Here is a 22,889-nt window from a genome sequence, read left to right as displayed (position 1 = left end):
GTTTTTTGTTTTGCTTTTATTACATAAGGATTCACCATGTGTCATATTCCATTACAAAAATAACAATAATAATTTAAAAAAATAAAATCTATACAAACTACTTTTTTAAATGTCATCAAATTCGAACAAAACGTCTAATGCAAGGTTGGACACCATTTCATCTCTATCTGATCAGATATTAAACCATTTTGTGACGTGAAACTGAACCTTCTTTTAGCCCAGTTTTAACGTGGTAAGCACAACGTTGTCAACATGAATCAATTGAAGCCCACTTGATTTTATGATTACAATAGACTGCTTCAAATACTGTTAATTGCTACTTGGATAGAAATAAATAAATAAATCATACAGTATGTATTAGTGCAAACCCATACTCCAGCTGTCATTAAAATAAGTGATACATACTTTTTATATGTAATACACACAAAAGCATTTATTACACAAATTACAATGTCCAAATCAAATATTTTATGTGGAACTCAAAGGTATACTTAGAACGTATTATGAGCAATTCATACTATCAAACAAAAAGTGAAATATTTGAAACATTTTGTTCATCTGTGTAAGTAGCATGGCAACATATTCGCAGACAAAGAAATCAACCAAGAGGAACACAACACAGGAAAGACCAGTTGGACATCCACAGCATTTATGTCCTTTTTTTTTCTTGGCATGTGACTGTATATACTACAAGGAAATTACACATTTGAGGCACTTTTTCAGTTCCCATTCCCAATGTCGCCAAAAGGTGATGGAAGCTAATGGAGGGTGCTCAAACTTTAGAATACATAAGGACAACCCTTCATAACAGTGCCCTGTTATCTGGTGAACAATGACAAAAATAATCAGCCTTTTCAAAGAACCCCCACTATTGGCAAGAGCTCGGAACCGAGCCCTGCCATGAATAGTGAAAATCCGTGAGTAATTAATGCTATCTCAAAAAGGCTTCTAAATGCTTATAGATGCCATAAGATGGCATCAAAGCACTACTTTTGCCTAACGAAAGCCCCTTTTCTCACTTCATCACTTCCTTGGCACCAAGATGCCACAAGATGGCTGCAAAGCAATATATATATATATTGCTTTGACCCAAGCAAAAATGAGTTTTTTCAGCAAATAATGATAGACAGGTTAAAAAAAAATAATAATTCCACAAATATGCAAATTCACGAATGCCAAGCCGTATATATGTGGGGGTACACTGTATTACTTTTCACCAGCTGACATAAATGCTCTAAATTGATTAGAACATGCTCAATACTGATATGGTCTTAGATAACTTCTCCGAAAAAAATGTTCTGATTTCAAACAAAATCCCCCCCCCCCCAAAAATGTGTCCCTGAAAAAATGAAATGCTAATTTGCCATCATTGCTGCTCCACCAGCTGCTGCATGTCATCCTCTCTCACCTCATTGTGCTGACCTTCTTCATTCTCACCAGCTTGGAGTCCCTGTAGGAAAACATCTGCAGTTGTTGCCGTGGCGTCCACCACGGCAATGGTGTCGATTGGCTGCGTGATGGCCGTGTTTTGTGTGCCGGCCAGGCCCTGCAGTGTGGACGGCAGCGTCACCAACTGGAACTGAGGACTGACCATTTTGACAAAGGTCGAAGAGACTATGGCGCCACTTTCTGGGGACGTCCCCTCTTGACCCGCCACGGTGGACAGCACGGTCAGGTTGGAAGCGTCGGCCGCCAGCTCTGAGCCATTGAGCGGCGAGGTCAGGAGTGTGTAGCTCCCCAGGTTGGGGGCCGCCGGAGCTCCCGTCACAGTCAACAGCTTGCCGAGCGACACGGCGCTCAGCTGGTTGAGAGGCAGCGTGACCTGTGCAGGCGCGGGGCTGATGGAGGCCGGGCTGGAGATGGTGCGGCTCATCCGGGACCGTTTGGGTGCCGGAGCTATGGGTGCGGGGGTGAAGTTCATCAGGACGTTGTTGAGGTGTTGAGATTTGCTCTTCAGCTCCTTGGCTCGCTTTCGGTGCTCATCACACTGCTGCTCCAGAGCTGTAGGCGAACAGAGTATAGAGGTTAACATTGGTAATGCCTCTTTTTACAAGAATCGCCCTTGATATACACCAGGGTTGGGCAAAGTGCAAACTACAATTCCAATGAAGATGGGACGTTGTTTAGAATGTAAATAAAAAACAGATTACCATGATTTGCAAATCATTTTCAACCTATATTCAATTAAATAAACTACAAAGACAAGATATTTAATCAGGGTTGGCGCTGCCCGATCGCCACCTTGCCAATGGCTAATTGAAACAGGATGTGGCGAAGCAAATATGCCCACGTTTGCCACGCTGGCAAAACAAAACTGCCTACGTCAAAACTCAAAAGCCCTTCCTGATAAAACAAAGTGAGCGCGTTCACTCTGCCGTGTATGAATGGAGTTAAGGGTTCAGTTTATCCCCTGCCTCGTAAAAAGTTTCAATCCACCGTCCAGCCGTTGCTGGCTAAGCAGTCAGGCTCACGGGTTTTCCCAACTGCGGGGACTGGCGCATCGGAGAAGGCAAGACCCGAATTGAAGCATGCATATTAACACCGACGGACGTTTGAAGTGTTGATGGTCGATGTGTCTTGCAATTCACATTAGTTCACATTAGAAGCTAGCTGCCATCTTCATTGGTGCACGAGCTGCTAATTCCACTTTGGCTGCACTGGCTTGAAGCAGGGCCATAGCGAGTCATTTGGGGGCCTAAGGTAAACATAGTCACCCCCTATGTAATTTAGACCATTTTGTTCTGCGTTTGAAATCTGTTACAATTATCTGAGAGCTAAAGTTAGCCTACTAATATTTACCTCCAAACATTTAGATTATCATCTTCAACAAAAAAGTAACATTTTGAGAAAATTCTCCAATTTCCAGAGCCAGATAAAGTCCTTAAGATCCTTCTTGAGGATTATTAAATAAGTGAATCATCAACATTTTTACTGTACTTGATAAGAACATTAACTAACATTAAATATATTTTACCCTGCGACTGGCTGGCGACCAGTCCAGGCTGCACTCCGCCTTTCACATCAGCTGAGATAAGCGCCAGCACACCCGCGACCCTAGTGAGGATAAGCGGTATGGAAAATGGATGGATGGATTTGACCATTTCAACCGCTTTAATACTCACATGTTGAAAAGCATCACTTGTGGGACTCTCCACTTTATCTTTATACTCGGCTGAAACTGACAGGAGTGCTACTGACAAGAGTATTATTATACAGTATTGAAATTTTTGAAAGTCCATCCATCCATCCATTTTCAACACCGCTTATCCTGGTTAGGGTCACAGACTACACCCTGAACTGGTCGCCAGTCAGCCGCAGGGCACATATAGACACGGACAACCATTTGCACTCACATCGTCACTGAGTGGGAACTGAACCAAAGTCAGGCGAGTGTACCACTACACCATCAGTGACTTTTTACAAGCCATGAATTTAAATCAATAAGTCAATATTCTACTTTAATTGAAGGTTTTTCTTTTTACAATTCAATAGTAAAACAAAGATTTCTTATTAATATCAATTCATTATAACATTTAGGCCTGGCCTACAGGACAGAGTTATTTGTTGGCTTATCCAATGTTGTGTTGGTCATACTATAGAATTAATTTTTATTTAGTGAATGTGGAAGATAACCCCCCCCTCCCCCCCCCAAAAAAATCACATGCTAAATCGCAATCAGAATATTTGTTTAAAAAAAACAATGAAAAAAAAAAAAGACCTCACATTTAAGAGTATTTTCCCAAATCGCTCAGCCCTAGTCCTGATTGATGAAGAGGTAGTTTGAATTGGGCCCACGTCATTAAAAGCTCATCAGCTTCCCAGTGATGAGGACACATTGGCCAAGAGGTTTCATGTCCCAGTGTCAATCCTGTTTAATGTTCAAACTGATGAACATTATGTTTTTTTTTTGGGAAATATACTCACAACAAAAAACTTGCATATCAGCGTTCAATTCATACGGTGTCTTAAAGGCCAATACCCAAAAGGCAGACAGTCAGCCAATGACTGCCTGTCTTCCGTCGAGTTGTGTGTGCGCGTCTGTGTGGGAGTCAAGAGAATTAAATGGTTTCAAACTGCCGACGAGCACCTGTGGACAAGTTAGTACGCGTTACCCACGGGGACATAACCTCAGAGTCCCTAGCTTATGAGGCTATGCGAACAAAGTCAGTGTTATATGGAGTGAATTCTCCTGTGCTGTTAGGGAAACTCTGCATTTGAGGCACACGAGAGTTAGTGTTACCAGCAGGAGATCGATAGCATGGGACGACTTAGCACGCCACATGGAAGTCCAGATTGGAGCGCTCCAATCCAAATACAGGCTACACTTGTCGTCGGAGACCACTCCGGAAATTGTGGAGCTTGAGAAGAATAAAAATTTACCCGAGTGCAAAAGGAAAACCACTTAGTATCTAAATGGAGCAAAAAGGTTGACTTTTTGAGTGTCATGGTTCTGCACGCAATGAATAACAGCACTGCACTGAGTAGGTGCACAATGTATTGTTTACAATGGGAGAACACAAATGCAGTCAAATACAAGACTATTGCACACTAGAAGCTTGACTAAAAAGCTTGAAATACACAGCATTAAGTACAGTTATGTAAAAATATAGAAGTAAAAATACAAAAATTTGACCCCTTGTTTATTCACTTTCTTGTTCATTTTTAATGCCAGGCGCAACTAAAGGTACCTTTGTTTGGACAAATACAATGATGACAATGAAAATGATTATCAATATATGATCAATATTTGCTAAACTTATAAGAGTTGAATATAAGAACTGATATCTAGCTGTAGCCATTTTCCATGGTTTTCGTGATAATCACCAAACTTATATTTAATACAATAATAATATTCTTCCTAATCTCTGTAAAATGAGTGAAATTAATGTTTTATCGCGATATTCTTATATTCTTTTTTACTGCAAACTCCATCCACCACACTGCCCTTAAGAGGCCAAGGCGCGCACAGCAGGAACAGAAGATAGTCAATTAGTTTACCAAAAGTATTTGTATTTGTTATATAGATATATATTTTTTTTATTTCTATTGTTTAATATGATTATTTTACTTGTTACTGGTGTATTTTTGGGTTGTTCTTTTAAATATTTAAAGTTGAGTTTTGGTAGTTGAATATATAAATACAACCCCAATTCCAATGAAGTTGGGACGTTGTGTTAAACATAAATAAAAACAGAATACAATGATTTGCAAATCATGTTCAACCTATATTTAATTGAATACATAAAAGTCTAAGTTAATGATTATTTGCTAAAAACAATCAAGTTTATCAGTTTGAACGTTAAATATCTTGTCTTTGTAGTGTATTCAATTAAATATAGGTTGAACATGATTTGCAAAGTATTCTTTTTTATTTATGCAAACACCACACAGGTGAGGCCGAATTTGAACCAGAGTCCTCAGAACTGTGAGGCAGACATGCTAACCAGTCGTACACCGTCCCAACCTCCAATATGATATGTAATGTCCAATGTTACAAATTAATACATATTCAACCATATCTGTTACTCCCGCATCCGTCCATTGACGGCATCCGATTTAGCGCCTTGGTTTACTTTTTGGCAGTTAAAAAAATATATTGTATATATAGAATAAACAAATGTCGACTAAAAGAATGCATTCAAATGAAAACACGGAAGTCAAAAGGAAGTAGTACAGCACACCAAAAACTAAACAGCCTTTAGTTCCGTAGGGGAATTATGTCAACCCACCGCCACAGTACTTTCACTCCAATATGATACTGTAGGTAATGTCTAATGTTACAAATGTATATATACAAACGGCACACTTTCGCAGCGCACCAGAGAATCATGACGTCCTAATGAGTGCTGACTTCCAGGTCAGGGACGCGACGTCACATTTATTTTATTTATCTCATGAATTATCGCTTACTTTTCACTGCAACACAGTCTCCAGTTGGCTACCATTAAGAGGTTTCACTGTGAACCAATTCCTTCTTGGATCACTACTCTGTGTTGCTATGTAAGCTAGCTAGCTCTTCCGGCTTGCTCCTGCGTATTGATCTCTGGACTTGCAGCAAAACGATGATGGGTGAAAAAATAATTTGGTGGAGTATACACCCACGACTTGATTCATGCAACGCTGTGGACTCCGAGGGGAGCCCCTGACAACGCCACTCTTCCCCTAGTCAGTCTTTGGTACCTGCCCAGTCATCGCAGGACAGTCACAACATATTCGGTAAGACTATACTATTTAAAAAGAGCTGAATTACAACAGCGCAATCACACCAACAGAATATCCATCCATGCATCAATTTTCTGTACTGCTTATCCTCAGCGGGCGTGCTGGAGCCTATTCCAGCTATCTTCGGGCGAGAGGCAGGGTACAACCGGAACTGGTCGCCAGCCAATCGTAGAGCACATAAACAAACAGCCATTCACACTTACATTCACACCTACGGGAAATTTGGAGTCGTCAATTAACCTACCATGCATGTTTTTGTGATGTGGGAGTAAACCGAAGTGCCCAGAGAAAACCCACACAGGCACGGGAAGAATATGCAACACCATACAGGCGAGGCCGGATTTGAAGCGGTACAGAAAATGGATGCATGTATGGATATTCTGTTGGTGTGAGTCCACTGTTGAAATTCTGCTTTTTTTAAATAGGATAGTCTTATCGAGTATGTTGTGACTGTCCTGCGATGACTGGGCAGGTGCAAAAGGCTGACTAGGGGAAGAGTGGCATTGTCGAGGGCTCCCCTCGGAGTCCACAGCGTCCTCAGAACTGTGAAGCAGATGTGCTCAACAGTCACCCACCGTGCCACCCAACACAATATTTCTTTGGAAAACCTAATAAAATATGGCTCATACTTCATGTTTTAAGCATGGATAGCAGCAAATTGATGGTGCATCTTATAGTTTTCCTGATTTTGGGGGCCGATTGCATGGGTGCACATACTCAAAAGCGTATTATACACGCGCAATCAGGTTACACAATTTTTGCCCATGTTAAACAGACTGACCAGCCAGGCTGTTGGTGTACTGCTCTCTGTAATGGTCCATCTGGCTTTTATGACTGCTCAGAACCTTCTTCACCAGATCCAGCATTCCAAAGTTGTGGACTATGCTGTTGAGCAAAGCAGCATCTGACAAAACAAACAAATTTGTGTTAAATGTGTCAGCTGATTGTCATGATACTGGACTGAATTGCTCAGTTCAAGCCATGGCAAACTTAGCACTAGTCTAACCTTTGACTTGCAGAGATGGCTCACACACTCTTTCGTGCAGCCCCTTTAGCACCTCTTGGAGCTCCTTCTGGAAGTCTTCAATCACCTCCTCCAGTAGCCCTGCGTCCTTCACCGCACGCCAGAATGACACAGCATCCTCTGCATACACAAATACATGTAAACAGAATGTAATCAGATGTTGTCACTCTCAACTGCAATTTATTTTTAAAGTTTAAAGATTCAGAATCACCTCCAACGGCTGTGACCCACTCTGAAGGTCCTGCTGACGCCTCTGGGGAGGAGTCTCCATTCACTACCATGGAAACACAACACAGTGTTGGTTAAACCGGCCCCTCTACTTTTCTTTTTTAATTTAGATTAAGACGAAACATTTATGAACACGGCACAAGGGGCAATTAGGGCCCCCACATATCAAGCGACGCAGCCAAAAGCAAATGAAGTGGACCATCGCAAGAAATTTACAGTCAGCGACTCTTCCCCACACATGAAGAACTGCACAATGATCAACTTGCTGAAGCAGAAAAACTGCGAACCTGTATTGGGTTTGAGGGTCCACATACAATGTTTAACTATTTTTTTTTTTTTTTACTGAACCACAAAAATATGACTCCATTGTGAAATAATAAGTTGATGGCTACAAAGAAGAGGAAATAGGTGAGAATAAGGAGAGAGTGTGGATACTGTTAGCAATGATCGATTTCCCCATTCACTGACTGCAATCGTGCATTTCGGCAACAGAAACTCCGGACTATCCTTTCTAGCCACAGGTACTGCTGAAACCAGATGTTTACATACGCTACATGAAAAGACGCACGTTTTATTTCTCACTTTCTGACATGAAATCAGACTAAACCTTTCAGGTCAATTAGGATTACAAAAATAATTTCTATTTGCTCAAATCCATAATAATTAGACTTTACGCCGATCTGATCAGTGTTATCGGTATCGGCTGATAATTAGCATTTTATGATGAACGGCTGATCGACTTTCATGTCATAAGTCACCTATCCGATCAATGACATCATCGATCGGCTTCGCACGAGACATTTAACTCAGCGTCTTCGTCGCGTATGAATCCAAAAGCTAGTTTATTTTTAGCCTTGTCACGTCTTGTAGCGCAGTACTGTAACGATCTGACGGAAGTTTTTTTTTATCTTGTCGGTGAAAAAACACGTTGTTGGTGTGGAACTATTTTGCGGTGTCTCAGACAAACAACACGTAAGTTATTTGCAGTCTGTGCACAACTGAAGTACGTCGTGGGGGACGTCACCTAAATGCTTCAACACAACAAATTTGATCGCGCACCTGAAGAATGTACACGAGGAGCATGCCGCGTTCAAGCAACGCAGCGTGGGGGGGAAGGTTAAACGGACTCGAGCTCTGGACAACACCCATCCATATAGCTGGGAGAGTGAGAAAGTTAGAGTAAGCATGTCATTAACAGTATTTATTAAAGTAATTTAATTGCAATAAAGTAATTTAATTGCAGTAAGTTAGCACCCATTATTTCTGACAGTTGTAATGTTGATTTGACCTAAACTTATGTCAGTGGCCAATCCTTGATTGCCCCCTAGAGGTCATTGGTGTTTTAAAATAATATACCGAGACGTCTCTGCAGGAGGCTTTCAAACTCTCTTTCAAAGCTCACGAATGTGTATAAACTGAGATCCTGCCGTGAAATTAAGATGAGCTATTCCCATTACGGGCGGCGCGGTGGACGACTGGTTAGAGCGCCAGCCTTACAGTTCTGAGGACCCGGGTTCAATCCCCAGTCCCGCCTGTGTGGAGTTTGCATGTTCTCCCCGTGCCTGCGTGGGTTTTCTCCAGGCACTCCGGTTTCCTCCCACATCCCAAAAACATGCATGGTAGGTGAATTGACAACTCTAAATTGCCCGAAGGTGTGACAGTGAATGCGACTGGTTGTTTGTTTATATGTGCCCTCTGATTGGCTGGCAACCAGTTCAGGGTGTACCCCGCCTCCTGCCCGATGACAGCTGGGATAGGCTCCAGCACGGCCGCGACCCTAGTGAGCAGCTCAGAAAATGGATGGATGGATGGATGGTTTTACTTAATTATGGCGGTAACTGAGCGAGTGCCTTCTGTTGCGTGACCATCCATTCCTACACTGCTGCGCAAAACAATTCATTTAGTTCACACCCTATTGGTACCACTGTAACCAGAGAACAAGTACAAATTTAGGTAAATGGCCATTATTTTCTTTATAAAAATGTGATACATTATATGAACAAACAGGAGGTTCAACCTTTGAGATTTGGTTACCTTTTTTAGATGAGAGAGAGACAAAATATTGGAAACACCCCTCAGTATGATGCACTTCAGCACTATGCCAATCCAAATTACAGTTAGAATCATAATTAAATGAAAATCCAGTTTTACAAAAATAGTGTCCATTTTCAAGGATGCTTCATGTAGTGGGGCATAAAAACATAAATCAGATTACTCAAGAGACTCAAAAGAGTCAGGCAAGGACAAAACCTTTAACAAAACTATAAATCGCTGTTGAGTTCGGTGTGCATTAACGGGGTCATGGGGATATTAGTTTTCACAAAAAAATGTATGGAGGCGCATGATGCGTAGACCTCCACCAACATCGCACAATTTCCAAAAATGTAGTTTGTGTATGTGCATATGTGTTAGCAGGGTCGTGGAAAACCTCCTTTACTGCTTTTCACTAGGCTTTGTGGACAGGTGGGGCATGATGCACAAATCTCCACCAAGGCCCAATAAACACAGAGGAACAAAAACACCTTTCTATACTGAGAGAGTAAATGGAAAGATAGCCGTCAGGTTAAAGTTTGAAGGCGTATATACAGTACAATGCATTCAGTGTTTGAGGTGTTTTTTGAAAGTATACAGAGAAAATGCATGAGAGGGAGGAGAGACCATAATAGTAGCACATCACACACCCACAGGGTGGAGGCTCATTTACTTACAGTAAGCAGTGGATGAGGTGGCAGCAGCAAGGTCGGCAGACTGATCCGAGCTGGCGGCCACTTTGTTTCCCAACAGATCGATCTTGGTGCTGCGGCAGGTGTTGGAGCAGATTTTTGCGTGATGGTAGAACTCCAGCTCACCGGAGTCCATGATCTTTCTGAGGAATAAAAGCATTTGGTGACATGTTGTCTTTGGAGTTCATAAAACCAATGGAGGACACATGATTGATATTTCAATGTTGAGGTGATTATTGTCCTTGATGCACTTCTTTAATTTTGCAAACACGTAAACTACTATGACATTTACTGTTATTTGACACTTGGTACTACCAACGACATTAATGACTTTGCACCGTGATGGTATGACCATAATTGAAAAAAATTCTGAACAGTTATAAATGTATATTTTTATGATGGGATCAGGTGCTTTCGTTGGAATGGAATACAGAGGCAGAAAAGGCCGTGACATTAAACAACATTTGGTGTCTAGTGCTGCGCTAGGCCTTCCAAATTTAATGATAAAACATTCATTCAAATGATAGATTGTAAAAGCTATTACATGACCTCCGTACTTACACAACAATACGATGATAAGATAAGACCATGGGCTTATTTTTTGACTAAATTGGACAGCGTGACGTGTGCATTACCACATTGTGTCAGAGCAGTTGTGGCAGCCTTGACGGCAGTAGAGAGCAGTTCCACAATTGTGTTATTACATCCATTAACTCTTAAGGTCCCACATACAGTGTCTGCTCTCCTATTGCAAACGAATATGGCGTTTTTATCACCTGCAAGACATTAATCTTGCATGGCCATCTTGCTGTCACAACCACATTTGACTGTTGAGCGATGCACAACCTTAAATCCAGCCACACTAATAATACCCTTACTTGATGAAGGCACGCAGCATGATTGTCAGGAATTGGCTGAACAAGCTGCTGAATTAGTAGCATTAACCGAGGCATGCAAACTAATGATAAATAAAGATGGTACAATCTATACCGATAGCCAATATGAGTATTCCACAACAAGAACGCAATTATTGGGAAAAACAAAGTGCAAAACTACAAAATGAAATTTACATTAGCACAGAGGAAAAAAAAAAAAAAAAAAAAAAAAAAACCTATTCAAATGGGCTACTATATTGAGCCATGCTGTGTCACATCTCTCAACCGGAGGGATGGTGGCACAGATCGACACTTTACAGCCCTAAAAATAGCAGAAACAAACACGTGGGTTCATTTAACACACTGTAAAAGAGTCATTTCAGCTGAGTACTCAAATAGGAAAGGTGAGCAAAAGTCTGATAACGGAGCGGGAGCCGTGGTAATCTGAAAACGCTTGCTGGTCAGTGAAGAAAAAAGACACCAACCCTTTTAGTGAGAACTCAGCAGAAAGGCACACCCACGTTGGTTATGAGATTCGATAGGTTGTTACGTAGGAACTTTGGCTACTATGGTGTTGGTTTTGTTTATGTGGTACATGGGACGTCCCACCCTAAATGATACAACTAATTTTTTAGATAGAAAATCACCTACCAACTGGACCAATATGACGAAATTTTGAATCATTAACTCTTATCAAAAGGAGTACAGCTGATGATCAGGACTGTGGGCATGGCCTCCAAACGCGGCAAACCGGTTTAATATTTTGTGCCCCCCAAAATCAAACTGCTTTAATCATAATTCCATATGCGGCTCTCACCAATGATGCTCAAGAGAATGGGCAGAATTGGGGATTTGGATATGACTGGTATGCAACTATAGGCTTTGGATGGGAACACCTCATTGGTGTAACAGGTTATGATTGGTCCAGTTGGTAAAAAAAAAAACAGCAAAAGAACATAGAAAGAAGTTTAACATAAGCAAAACGGCCCATAGTTTAATATTGAAATACAAATCAAGTCACCCAGTGTGTTTGATGATGAGCTTGTGGGCATATTCTGACGGAAAAGATCCCCAATTCCGAGTAGCATTGTGTTATGGGAACCGTGTTAAACCAGAAATGCCATGGAAAACTTCAAAGAAAGGTGGACAAATTTTAATGGTTAAAAACATAACTACCGATGATTGGTTCCTTGTTGTCACAGGAGTTTCAGGACAAAATAACAATTGGTATAGTTCCGGCAAAATTATCACAAGATTGTATTATTCCATTAATGAACGCTACTGTACCAACTGAGAGGTGTAAATCATGGGATCCTATATATCCCGTAACAAAAGCAGATAAACACAAACCAATGTTTTCTACTTTAGTAGCACCAAATAATTTCACTTGTATAAACATGATTAGTAAAGGCAAAAAATTAGGACCACTCAACGACACACAGTGTAAAGTAACCTTAAAAGTCGGACCAAAGTTTATGCCAGTATCACGGAGCGACATCTGGTGGTGGTGCGGAGATGATAGACTGTTTGATAGATTAGCTAAAGATATATCTGGATTGTGCGCTATTATCACTTTGATATTCCATGTGTCAGTATACCCTATGCCTGTTCAAGATTTAATGGAAAGGGCACCAATGTTTTTGTCCAATCTAGAACATAGACAAAAAAGAGATTTATCCTGGCAGAGGCAAAATTATCCAACATAAAACATACATCGACGCCATAGGTGTTCCTCGTGGGGTTCCTAATCAATACAAATTAGCTGACCAAGTTGCAGGAGGATTTGAATACTTCATATGCTGGTGGTGTACGATTAATAAAAATGTTGATGGGATAAACTATATCCACTTCAATGTACAGAGATTAGGAAATTGGACTCAGAGTGGGTTGGAAGCTGTGCATGAGCAGCTCAAGGACGTTCCAAGACCGCATAGCTGTCGACATGCTCCTCGCAAGAGAGGGAGGTGTTTGCGGTATGTTTGGAGAACAAACAATACTGCTTCAGATGGCAGCTTGACCAGAGCCATCGATGGTCTACGGACCCTCAATCAACACTCCTTGTGGGACAGCTGGATGGACGTTTTTGGTAAATACAAAACCCTAATTTCACCAATATTGATATCAATTGCTGTTTTTGCAGCCATTCTGACATGGTGTGGATGTGGTTGTATCCCATGCATTCGGGCTTTAATCAGTAGATTAATCACCACAGCAATTACCCACATGGAACCGTATGGAGCAGATGTATCCTTTATTGGAGGTTGATAATGATGACGATGATGTTGTTTTACCTGATTTGTTTCCTGATACAGGTGATTACGATGTTTAAACTACAACATTCATGTATGACAAGTTTACTCTGAGTGTAAATGTATTTGTTTCATAAAAATTATTCTACAGTAAAAAAATCGAAATGAAGTGACTGTAAAATGATATGAGAATTTGTGCAAATGCATGATAAACAGGAGGGAAATGTTAAATATATTGTAGAAGTTATCATTTATTTGCTTAGCTTGCATTAGTATTATGGACGACTTTGAGAAAGGGAGATGTCTCGCCTTCAAGAAGATGACTCAGCAGGAATCATCAGAGAGAAGGACGTGGCCGGTGTTGGTCCCATGTTTTCACCTTGAAACCCTACCCTTAGTGTGTTGTGTCTTGTAGCTTAGTACGTTATGTCTTGTAAACTTAGAAACCTCCCTATTTCAAATATATACAGGAGCGACGGGAGAGATTGTTTAGAGCGTGTTGAGAGGTTGTAATCTGAACAATCTCCCATACGCCCTCCTCATGAGAAAAAGAAACCAGCGTCTTCATTCCTTTTGTGTCTATTTTTTATAATGTTGGGTAAGATAAATCCAACAGTTACTTTCAAATATATTTGCTAACATTGCAGCATGGCAATCAAACAGACGACATACTTTTAGTACCTCATACAGTTAACACATCAATTAGTGGTGAGAGAGTTCCTTTTTATTTAGATCAGGAAATTCATCAAATCCAACTATTCTTCTTTGACACTGACAAATTAAATTCATTCAGGGTACAAGGTATTTTAATTGGTCAAAGCTTTTTTTTCTGTGAAATGATAAATGTGATTGTTCTGATTAATTGACAATTTAATTTTCCTCACATGATTAATATTGTAATAATATAATTATAATACTATAAATGATCTCACCTGAGCATGGTGCCATTGAGCCTGATTGCTCTTTTCCAGTCCTTCAGTGTAGACTTGCCTGCAAGGCAGACAAACTCCTTTGGGCTGATGAGCTGATGATTAAACTGGAGAAAACAACACAAGCATGAGCTGTAGATTATTTCTTAAATCCAAAATTCATCCACATCAACCATGTACAAAAAAAAAGGTGTTAACCGAGGTATTTAAGTCTGTAAAGGACTTTGTCGGTCTTAGCATAAGGATTTGAGTTCCAAAAGTGAACTCTCAGCTGTGAGTGCAGGCAGCTCTTGACCTTCATAAGGCTGACCATTTTAGTGGGGTACAAAATTTCATACTTTTAGACGTCCTAATTTCCTCCCCCTCTGATTAAATCACTCATTATTGTTTTAAATTCACCAATTTCTGTCTTTACAGTACTTTAGTTTAAATCTTACTGTGTCAGGTTGCTATGTTTGCTCGTACAAATCTAACGACTAAGGGTGCTGCGCATTAAGTTGGAACAATATCATTACTTTTTTGACAGGAAATACTTCAAATGTTGGAAGGGTGAACATTATCAGTTGATAATGTACACAACCGGAATGTTCTGAGTCAAATAGAATCAACTATTCACCAAGACCATGGTATAATACTGTGTGCCATCATACAAACATTGTAGCTGCACTTCCAAGGGCCTAAGACAAAACAAACAAACAAAAAACACAGATTGACCTATATATTTCTTTCAATATTCGTAATTTTTGTTATAGAAAATAGGGGTGTCTCGATCCGATCTTTGAGATCAGAAATTGGGCCGATGTCAACGCAAAAAAAAAAAAATAAATGAAAAAAAAAAAATTGAGGATCGGATTCAATCTAAAATCTCTGATTTTCCACTCTTATACAAGCAGTCCATTCCATGCTCCACTCCAGCACTCTCCAGCAGCACCTGGACAGCTTCCAGAGGCCACGTGATTACAACAGATTGCTAAAGTGCTAACATATTAGCAAGAAGTACGCGAGAATGTTGCTTGCTTAAAGTTGTTTATTACCTTTCCAGTTGAAATTCACTCTAAAACTAAACACCAGAGGTGTGGACTCGAGTCACATGACTTGGACCCGAGTCATGAATATGACGACGTTAGACTCGACTTGAGAAACGAACACTCTGTAGCTCTCTCTCAACAGCTCCACATGCCAATGTTAGTTTTATTACAGGAATTTGAGAACAGGTGCCCTGTGGGGCACATTCAAGTAGAGGAATTGACTAGGAGATCACTCTTTCAGACACTACCTGAAGTGATGGTTTTATTAAAAAAAACAGTGCACAATAAATCCACTATAAATGTGGCAGTTACATAAGGTACACATTCTCTTAAGTACTGGTAATATACATTATCAGTTGAAAATGAGGTGGCTCGGGCATTTGATTAGGATGCCTCCTGGACGCTTCCCTGGTGAGGTGTTCTGGGCATGTCCACCGGGAGGAGATCCCGGGGACTACCCAGGACACGAGATTACGTCTCTCAGCTGGCCTGCGAATGCCTCGGGATCCCCTCAGAAGAGCTAGAGGAAGTGGCTGGGGAGAGGGAAGTTTGGGGTTCCCTGCTAAAGCTACTGCCCCAGCGACCCGACCTCGGATAAGTGGAAGAAAATGGATGGATGGAATATACACAGAAATGACAAAGACATTTAACGTAACAATAAAAATGTTAATTATTGGAGAAAAAAAAATCACATTGCCTGGCAATCGTGTGACTTGACGTCACGTATGCTTGTTTTCGTTAGGATTAGCAGCTAGCTTTGTGAGCGATCACGCAATAGTTACACAGCGGGCTGGCCATGCGCTATCTGGGCTTCCTGTTCATTGCATTCTGGTTTAGTCAGTACAGTGCTCTTAAGAGTCAGTCCTGTATTTCTTTTTTTAAGTCGACTTTATTTACGATCAGCACACAGCTAGCATCTATTCAACATGAAGCTACACTCTTCTTTGAGTCGTTTTCTTCTTCGCCTCTTTTTGATGCAATATTTTTGTAATATCTTTATGCAGTGCCCCCTAGTGTTCTGACTGAGATACCGTAGTTGGATGAAATCCTGCCTTTACAGCAAGATGATAAACTTGTGTTCCTCTTTTATTGTTAATTAATGCCTTATGTTTTGGATACTCCAAGAAATGCCAAGCTTAAACTAAAATATGTTTATATTTGTTTTATTTATTTGTATTTGTGTTTGAAATTCCCAAACTAGAAATATTTTTAGACAAGAAAATGCAGTTTCCTGCTTTATGCACAATTTTAATTCAAGAAAAGATACTGCTATCTAAAAGAGGAAGCATTACATTCTGAATGTAACTTCAGAAATAAAGTGTAAAACGTCATAGCATAGCATTTTCATAAAATAACTGAAAACGCACTATTGATTGGTTTTAAAAGGGGCAAAAACTAATGTTTAAGCAGTAGTTATGTTGCAAGTTAAATGTATATTTGTTATCATTGGTTTTATTTAGGCGGCACGGTGGAAAAACTGGTTAGAGCGTCTGCCTCACAGTTCTGTGGTCCGGGGTTCAATCCCTGGCCCCGCCTGTATGGACTTTGCATGTTCTCCCCGTGCCTGCGTGGGTTTTCTCTGGGCACTCCGGTTTCCTCCCACATCCCAAAAACATGCATGGTAGGTGAATTGACGACTCTAAATTGCCCGAAGGTGTGAATGTGAGTGCGACTGGTTGTTTGTTTATATGTGCCCTGCGATTGGCTGGCAACCAGTTCAGGGTGTACCCTGCCTCCTGCCCGATGATAGCTGGGATAAGCTCCAGCACGCCCACGACCCTAGTGAGGAGAAGCGGCTCAGAAAATGGATGGATGGATGGATGGTTTTATTTAATTTATTTTTCAGGATTTTTCTAATATAATTTTTACTCATTTTATTAAATTGTATTACATTCCTATGTTTAAAGTCACTTTATGGAACCCAATGGTTAAGAATATATGGGTCAGTTTTTCCTCATACCAAATGTTGCTGATTATTGTTCTCGGTTTGAGTTAAATATCACTTGATCAAGCCTTTTCTAACATTTCATACGACAAAATAAGCAGAGTTTGTATGAGTATTGCTGATATCGGATCAGACCGATAAGGGTATCGGATTGGAAGTGAAAAAGTTGGATTGAGACATCCCTAGTAGAAAACAGAGCTGTTGTAACAGTCTCGGAACCATGAATATTTTTCCATACAATAGTTTCCATTTTCCATACCTGGAAATTTATGAAATCAAATTCCATACTTTTTCACAATTTTCCATGGATAGGCTCTAGTGAGGATAAGCGGTACAGAAAATGGATGGATGGATGGATGGATGGATGTAGGAACCCTGTGTATTCATCCTGCTATTTTTGTCTGTTTTTATCTATGTGAAAACTTGTATTCCTTGTGTATGAAAAGTGCAAAATTTGATTTGATTGATAAATATAGTAACCCTGTTCAAGATTTAGGATCACTTGTACTATCACACTTTTTCTTTTCTTTGTATTTTCCAGCAGTCTGGATTCCATGTGGCACCATGCTACCTCTCACAGGTCAGCCTTGGTACTGCAGAAGACATCCGCAACCTCACTGATCAACGTTGCGTATGCACAAAACGGAGCCTAAAAGATGCGTACGCAACTTCCTGCACAAGGTATGTGACCTATCAAAGTAAACTTGAGGGAAAAAGTGCGCACCTGTACGTAAACTCTGACCCATGCGTACACACATTCAGTTATTCAGACATAGTCAATGACTCTTGTAAATGAAAGAATACATTGGAGACTCATTAGCATTTGGCTAAAATGTACCTGGACACATTTCACATTAATCCCGGGGCAGACAAACTTCTTCCACACCAATGTGGCTGTGGCATCTCCACAAGTGATGGGGTAGAACACATCAGCCTCCACATCTACCTCATCTGTTAACTTCACTGCAAACACAGAGATAGGGTCAAACTCACAAAGCCAAAACTCAACAAAATCTAGGATAACTTGACAGCATTATTTTTTCTAAATCGCTTATTAAAGCTTAAGAGTTACAACTAGATTATTGTTCAATTAAAATTTGCTACCATTGTTGTCCTTGAACTAGTGCTGGCCTAAATTTGATATCAAGTTCTATTCACCCTAATGTCGATATGACTCGATATTTATTGTATTAAAATGTATCAATGTATAAAACTGGACCATACCAAATTGATTTACATTATAAAGCAGAAGGTTTATTTAACAACCATACAGATCACAAAATAAATAAATTATTTTTCCCTGCACGTATTACAAAATTATCTCCGTGCCGTGCCGCCAGAAGAATTTGTCTAAATTTCCATATTTTTTTAAATTATGTCAAGAACATTACAGCAGGAGAGTTATTGCAGTATATTATGTAGTAGGTTAAAAATAATTATGCATACTGTTCAATTGTGGAACATAATCATTACGCTACAGTTGAAATCGTTAACATATTATGGCTTTAATATTTGTTATTAGAATGTATTTCTTAGGGTTTGGCTCTGTTGTAAGTTTTCATCACTTAACCATTAGGAATGGTTAAGTGATGAATCACTAGGAATGGTTAAGTGATGAATACAATAACATAAATAAAGCGAATAAAAAAAGATATACAAGACCGATTCTTGTATATCTGTACACTGTGCAAACTCAACTGTCAGGAACAGTTAGCTCAGATAGCGAGAGCCAACCCACTGCCAAACTATTTGCGTGATCGCCGCTCGCTCAGGAGCTAACTAGTAGCTGCTAATGCTAATGTAAACAAACCCCGTGAACACTTTCTATCTCGTCCAGGAAAGGCAAATTACTATCTTCCCGCCCTTTTCACGGAGTGAACACAAAAACATAAGCACTTCAACTCCCACCATGATCACTCCGCTGCGTTGTTTTATTTACATTACAGGAGCGGGACAGAGTCGCAGATCTCTTGTAGATGATACATATTCAGGTGATTTTACTCGGATATGCCCGTCTTCGTCGTAACATCTTTTATACACGTTTTGCAAACTACGGTAGTTTCCAAATGATAGACGTGCCCTTTTATGGGACTATTTATGGCTCGCTAGTCACCAGCATCTTCTCCATATTGGCGTAAGTCTCACAGAGGAGCGAAAAGTATATAAATAAAATCGATGATCCCCTGTTTTCTTCTTTTTTTTTTTAAATCAAGCATTAATAAAATATTGATCTAGTCAAGCTTCTCAATATATCGCCTAGCACTACCTTGAACAGAGGTCAAATTGAAAGGTTACAAGTTGTTTCAAAATTCTGACTTTGTGAACAACAAACCAACTTTGTACTGCTGTGGTAGACTAATTGTTAAGACAATGTTTAGATGATTCATTTAATGATTAGAGGTGACAGATCAGCGTTACTAACCAAAATGCCCCACGACACAACCACAAGAAATACAGTGGAACTTTGGTTCAAGGATTTAATTTGTTCCGTTTACATCATTCGTTCGTTTACCAGTAAATTTGAGGGTTGAATATGACTTTGGCTATCAAAATAATAATAAAACAAACTCTCTAAAAAGAAATGGTGTTGCTGCTCTAGATGGCTAAATGTACAGAACATTGAACAGAAAATGCAAGTTACTTTACCAATGACTGCTTCTTCATTGCACAAGGAAGTTGTTTTACTCATGTCATCAGTTTCCACTTGGGTGACTGTGAGGATCTGTTCCCTGGAAAGACAAAATAAATTAAACAAAAAGGCGCAACAGGATCCAACATTGCTGGTGATGGTTTTTCTTTGTGTTGGTACAAACCCTGGCTCGTGGCTGAGCTGTGCGGCCATCAGCACTGCTTTCTCCTCCTCCACCACAGAGGAGAGGCCTTCGACAGCTTCCTCAGACATTGTGACAATCACGACCTCACTCATTTCCTGCATTTTCACCTCAGCTGAGGCCATGCTGGACAACTTAAGGATGAAGTAATTACAGAAAAAGATGGATAGGCAGATAGACATATTTGAGATTAGAGTTGCATACAATTGTTTAAGAAACATTTTTAGTTCCCGAGCTACTGTAGCACCAGTGGGTATGTTTGTGTTTGGCTTGTTTTTATATTTTATTTAGTAGTATAACAGTGTAGTATTGTAACGGCAAGCTCAATTACAAACATTAAGTATACAACAAAAACAAATTAATTGTTTTTGTTGTATACTAAAGACATTTGGGTTTCAGATGAAAAGATGAATATGAGAAAGTTCAGAATTCTAGCTTTTATTTCATGGTATTTACATCTAGATGTGTTAAACAAGTTACGACAGACCACCGTTTGTTTGAACACACCCACTTTTCAAGTGAGCAAAAGCATTGGAACATGTGACTAATGGGTGTTTCTATAGTTGTTCAGGTGTTGCCTTTTAGATTGATTGCTTAAACAGATAGTGCTTGTTTTTGGCTTTGGGTTTCACCTGTGAAAAATGCATTTGCTGTTAAGCAAACATGAAGACCAGAGAGCTGTCTGTGGGAGAAAAGCAAACCATTTTGAAGCTAACAGAAGAGGGAAAAATCGATCAGAGCTATTGCACAAACATTGGGCATAGCCAATACTACAATTTGGAATGTCCTGAAAAAGAAAACAACATGTACTGTAAAGGCACTCATACAAGGCGCGTGATTGGTTCCCGGCGCGACATCAACCAATGAGAGCACGAGTGGATTTATCCCTTGAGCTGATTGGCTGCACATCATCACAGCCTCACCCAGCATCTTCCCTTGTTGTGTCTCGCCAGTCTCATCCACGCTGTTGTGTTCACAATAACTTTTTTTGTTTCAGCGATAATTTTTTTGATTAGTTAAGCAAGCCCTTACAATGCCACCTAAGCGCTGTGCCGCTGCGAAAGCTTCCTCCGGGGCGCCCAAGTGGAAGATGATGACCATCAGCGAAAAAGGGAAACTTTTAGAATTGATCAAAGAGGGCAGAAGTTATGAATCTGTGGCTCGCCATTATGGCGTGAATGAATCTACAGTGCGGTACATCAAGAAAGAGGAAGCAAACATCCAATTTTGAGGCAATGTTAATGAATGTTAATGTTAATGTATAATAAATGTTCATTACTGTATAAGGTTTTATAATTAAAGATTTAAGTAAATACGTGTACAGTTGTAATCTTTGTTTCAAATATGTAAAGTATAAATACTGTTTACATATTATAAACACTCTGGTACCCACGTACACATCCACAAAAATTCCTGGGGGGGGGGGACAAATCCTACTTTGCGGTTTTTCACCTTTCACGGGGGGTTCTGGTCCCCATTAACCGCGAAAAATTAGGGAACACTGTATGTTGATTTAATGTGACCCTAATTTTTCTTTTTGTTCTCCAAAAACTGAGAAGTAAATGGTGATTTCTTCACAGTATTCTAATTTTTGGAATTCCTAATTTCGTGGATTTTATGAGCTGGAAACCCAAATTATGTAAAAATTAAACAAATAAATACTTGAAATTGTTTAAATTGTGGGCCCTGAATCTATAACCTATAAAAGTTTTACTTTTTGAATGGAATTATGGAAATAAACTGTTCCATATTGTTGGATTTTTTGGGAAAGGGTCTGTATGTACACACACATATCATTCCCTGTCTCTCATGCGATTATTAAAGATTTCTGTTTAATAATAATCCCTCCATTCATTTTTCGGTCCGTTTACCCTCAACAACAACAATAATAATAATAATAATGATAAATTAAATTTATTACATCGCTTCTCAAGACTCTCAGACGCGTCAGATGTCAATCCCGGTAAACACGGGCGCTGGTGTCAGCGACACTGTCCACCGCGGTGGTATGCAGACAAGTCTCGCCGGCCGGCGGGAGACTGTGTGGATGTAGCGGGGACGCGGTCACGACCTAAACCGGGTGTTCGAGAGCTTGCTGAGACAGAGATAGATAGGTAGGTGATAACTTAACTTGTTGTTGTTGTTTTTTTATCTCCCCGCCTTTCCTAATTTACAATACGTGACAACAACAACACATCGTCCTTCGGTGAACGTGAACCTCGGGGCTGAATTATGAACTGAATGAGGAAGCACTTGAATGATTCTGTGAAAAAGAGCTGAACGAATTTTTTTTTAATTGATTCTAGTGATTCAGTACACTCAAAATAACTGCCGTAGCCATCATTATCAGGCAGAGGTGTAGGGCAGCTAAAATGAATTACCATTAAGTTGTGTTACCTTAAATATATCTTACCTTGTGTATCACTGATGTTAGCAGATCCCTCGCTGCGCGGTTGCTAACGGTAGCACAATGGTCGCTACAAACTTTACTGTTTATTTAGTTATGGCGGAGAAACAACACGTGAGTGCAGTGAGCTGATTTCCATCTAACATGATAAAGTCGCTAAATACTTTGACTATGCTTGAAATACAAAGTTCCATCTTCCTGCGACTTCCTAAATGTCAATTACCAGTGCGCAGATGACGCTCCTTCTTCACGACATTAATGGAAATTCAAAACCTAACATTATAGCTGACTATCGCCACCTACTGTCAAATTATATGCTTGAATTTCCTTGGTATTTGAAATGCAGGATTGCACTTTGGCGCCTATGCATAAAAAATATTGACATTTCTTGCGGTGCTTGCATTGCTAACATATTTTACATTGGGGGG

At 40.0% G+C, this 22,889-nt stretch overlaps 1 protein-coding gene and 1 long non-coding RNA gene across 5 annotated transcripts in view; one reads left to right on the top strand and one right to left on the bottom strand.

Moving 5' to 3' along the window:
- Positions 1-405: 405 nt before the first annotated feature.
- Positions 406-22,889, bottom strand: part of gmeb2 (glucocorticoid modulatory element binding protein 2) — a 22,910-nt gene continuing 426 nt past the window's right edge. For 2 of the 4 annotated variants that reach the window (XM_061792352.1, XM_061792367.1), the window contains 9 exons: positions 20,037-20,188; positions 19,870-19,952; positions 18,062-18,186; positions 14,254-14,357; positions 10,183-10,340; positions 7,458-7,520; positions 7,229-7,366; positions 7,004-7,126; positions 406-2,001 (listed from right to left, as the gene is read on the bottom strand). In XM_061792352.1, coding sequence (XP_061648336.1) covers positions 1,367-2,001; positions 7,004-7,126; positions 7,229-7,366; positions 7,458-7,520; positions 10,183-10,340; positions 14,254-14,357; positions 18,062-18,186; positions 19,870-19,952; positions 20,037-20,188 — 1,581 coding nt within the window. In that variant the 3' untranslated portion in view covers positions 406-1,366. Of the gene's footprint in view, positions 2,002-7,003; positions 7,127-7,228; positions 7,367-7,457; positions 7,521-10,182; positions 10,341-14,253; positions 14,358-18,061; positions 18,187-19,869; positions 19,953-20,036; positions 20,189-20,686; positions 20,737-22,467; positions 22,829-22,889 lie in introns of those variants that run through there. The other 2 variants (XM_061792359.1, XM_061792376.1) reach the window with 2 other exon arrangements.
- Positions 11,413-13,680, top strand: LOC133475017 (uncharacterized). The gene is made up of 3 exons (XR_009787700.1): positions 11,413-13,158; positions 13,285-13,316; positions 13,595-13,680. It is a non-coding gene; the product is annotated as an uncharacterized LOC133475017 (long non-coding RNA).

This window comes from Phyllopteryx taeniolatus, chromosome 1 (genome assembly GCF_024500385.1).
Source record: "Phyllopteryx taeniolatus isolate TA_2022b chromosome 1, UOR_Ptae_1.2, whole genome shotgun sequence".
Taxonomy (NCBI): domain Eukaryota; kingdom Metazoa; phylum Chordata; class Actinopteri; order Syngnathiformes; family Syngnathidae; genus Phyllopteryx; species Phyllopteryx taeniolatus.
Note: the sequence above shows the minus strand (reverse complement) of the source record. Positions and strands in the feature narration are given on the sequence as shown.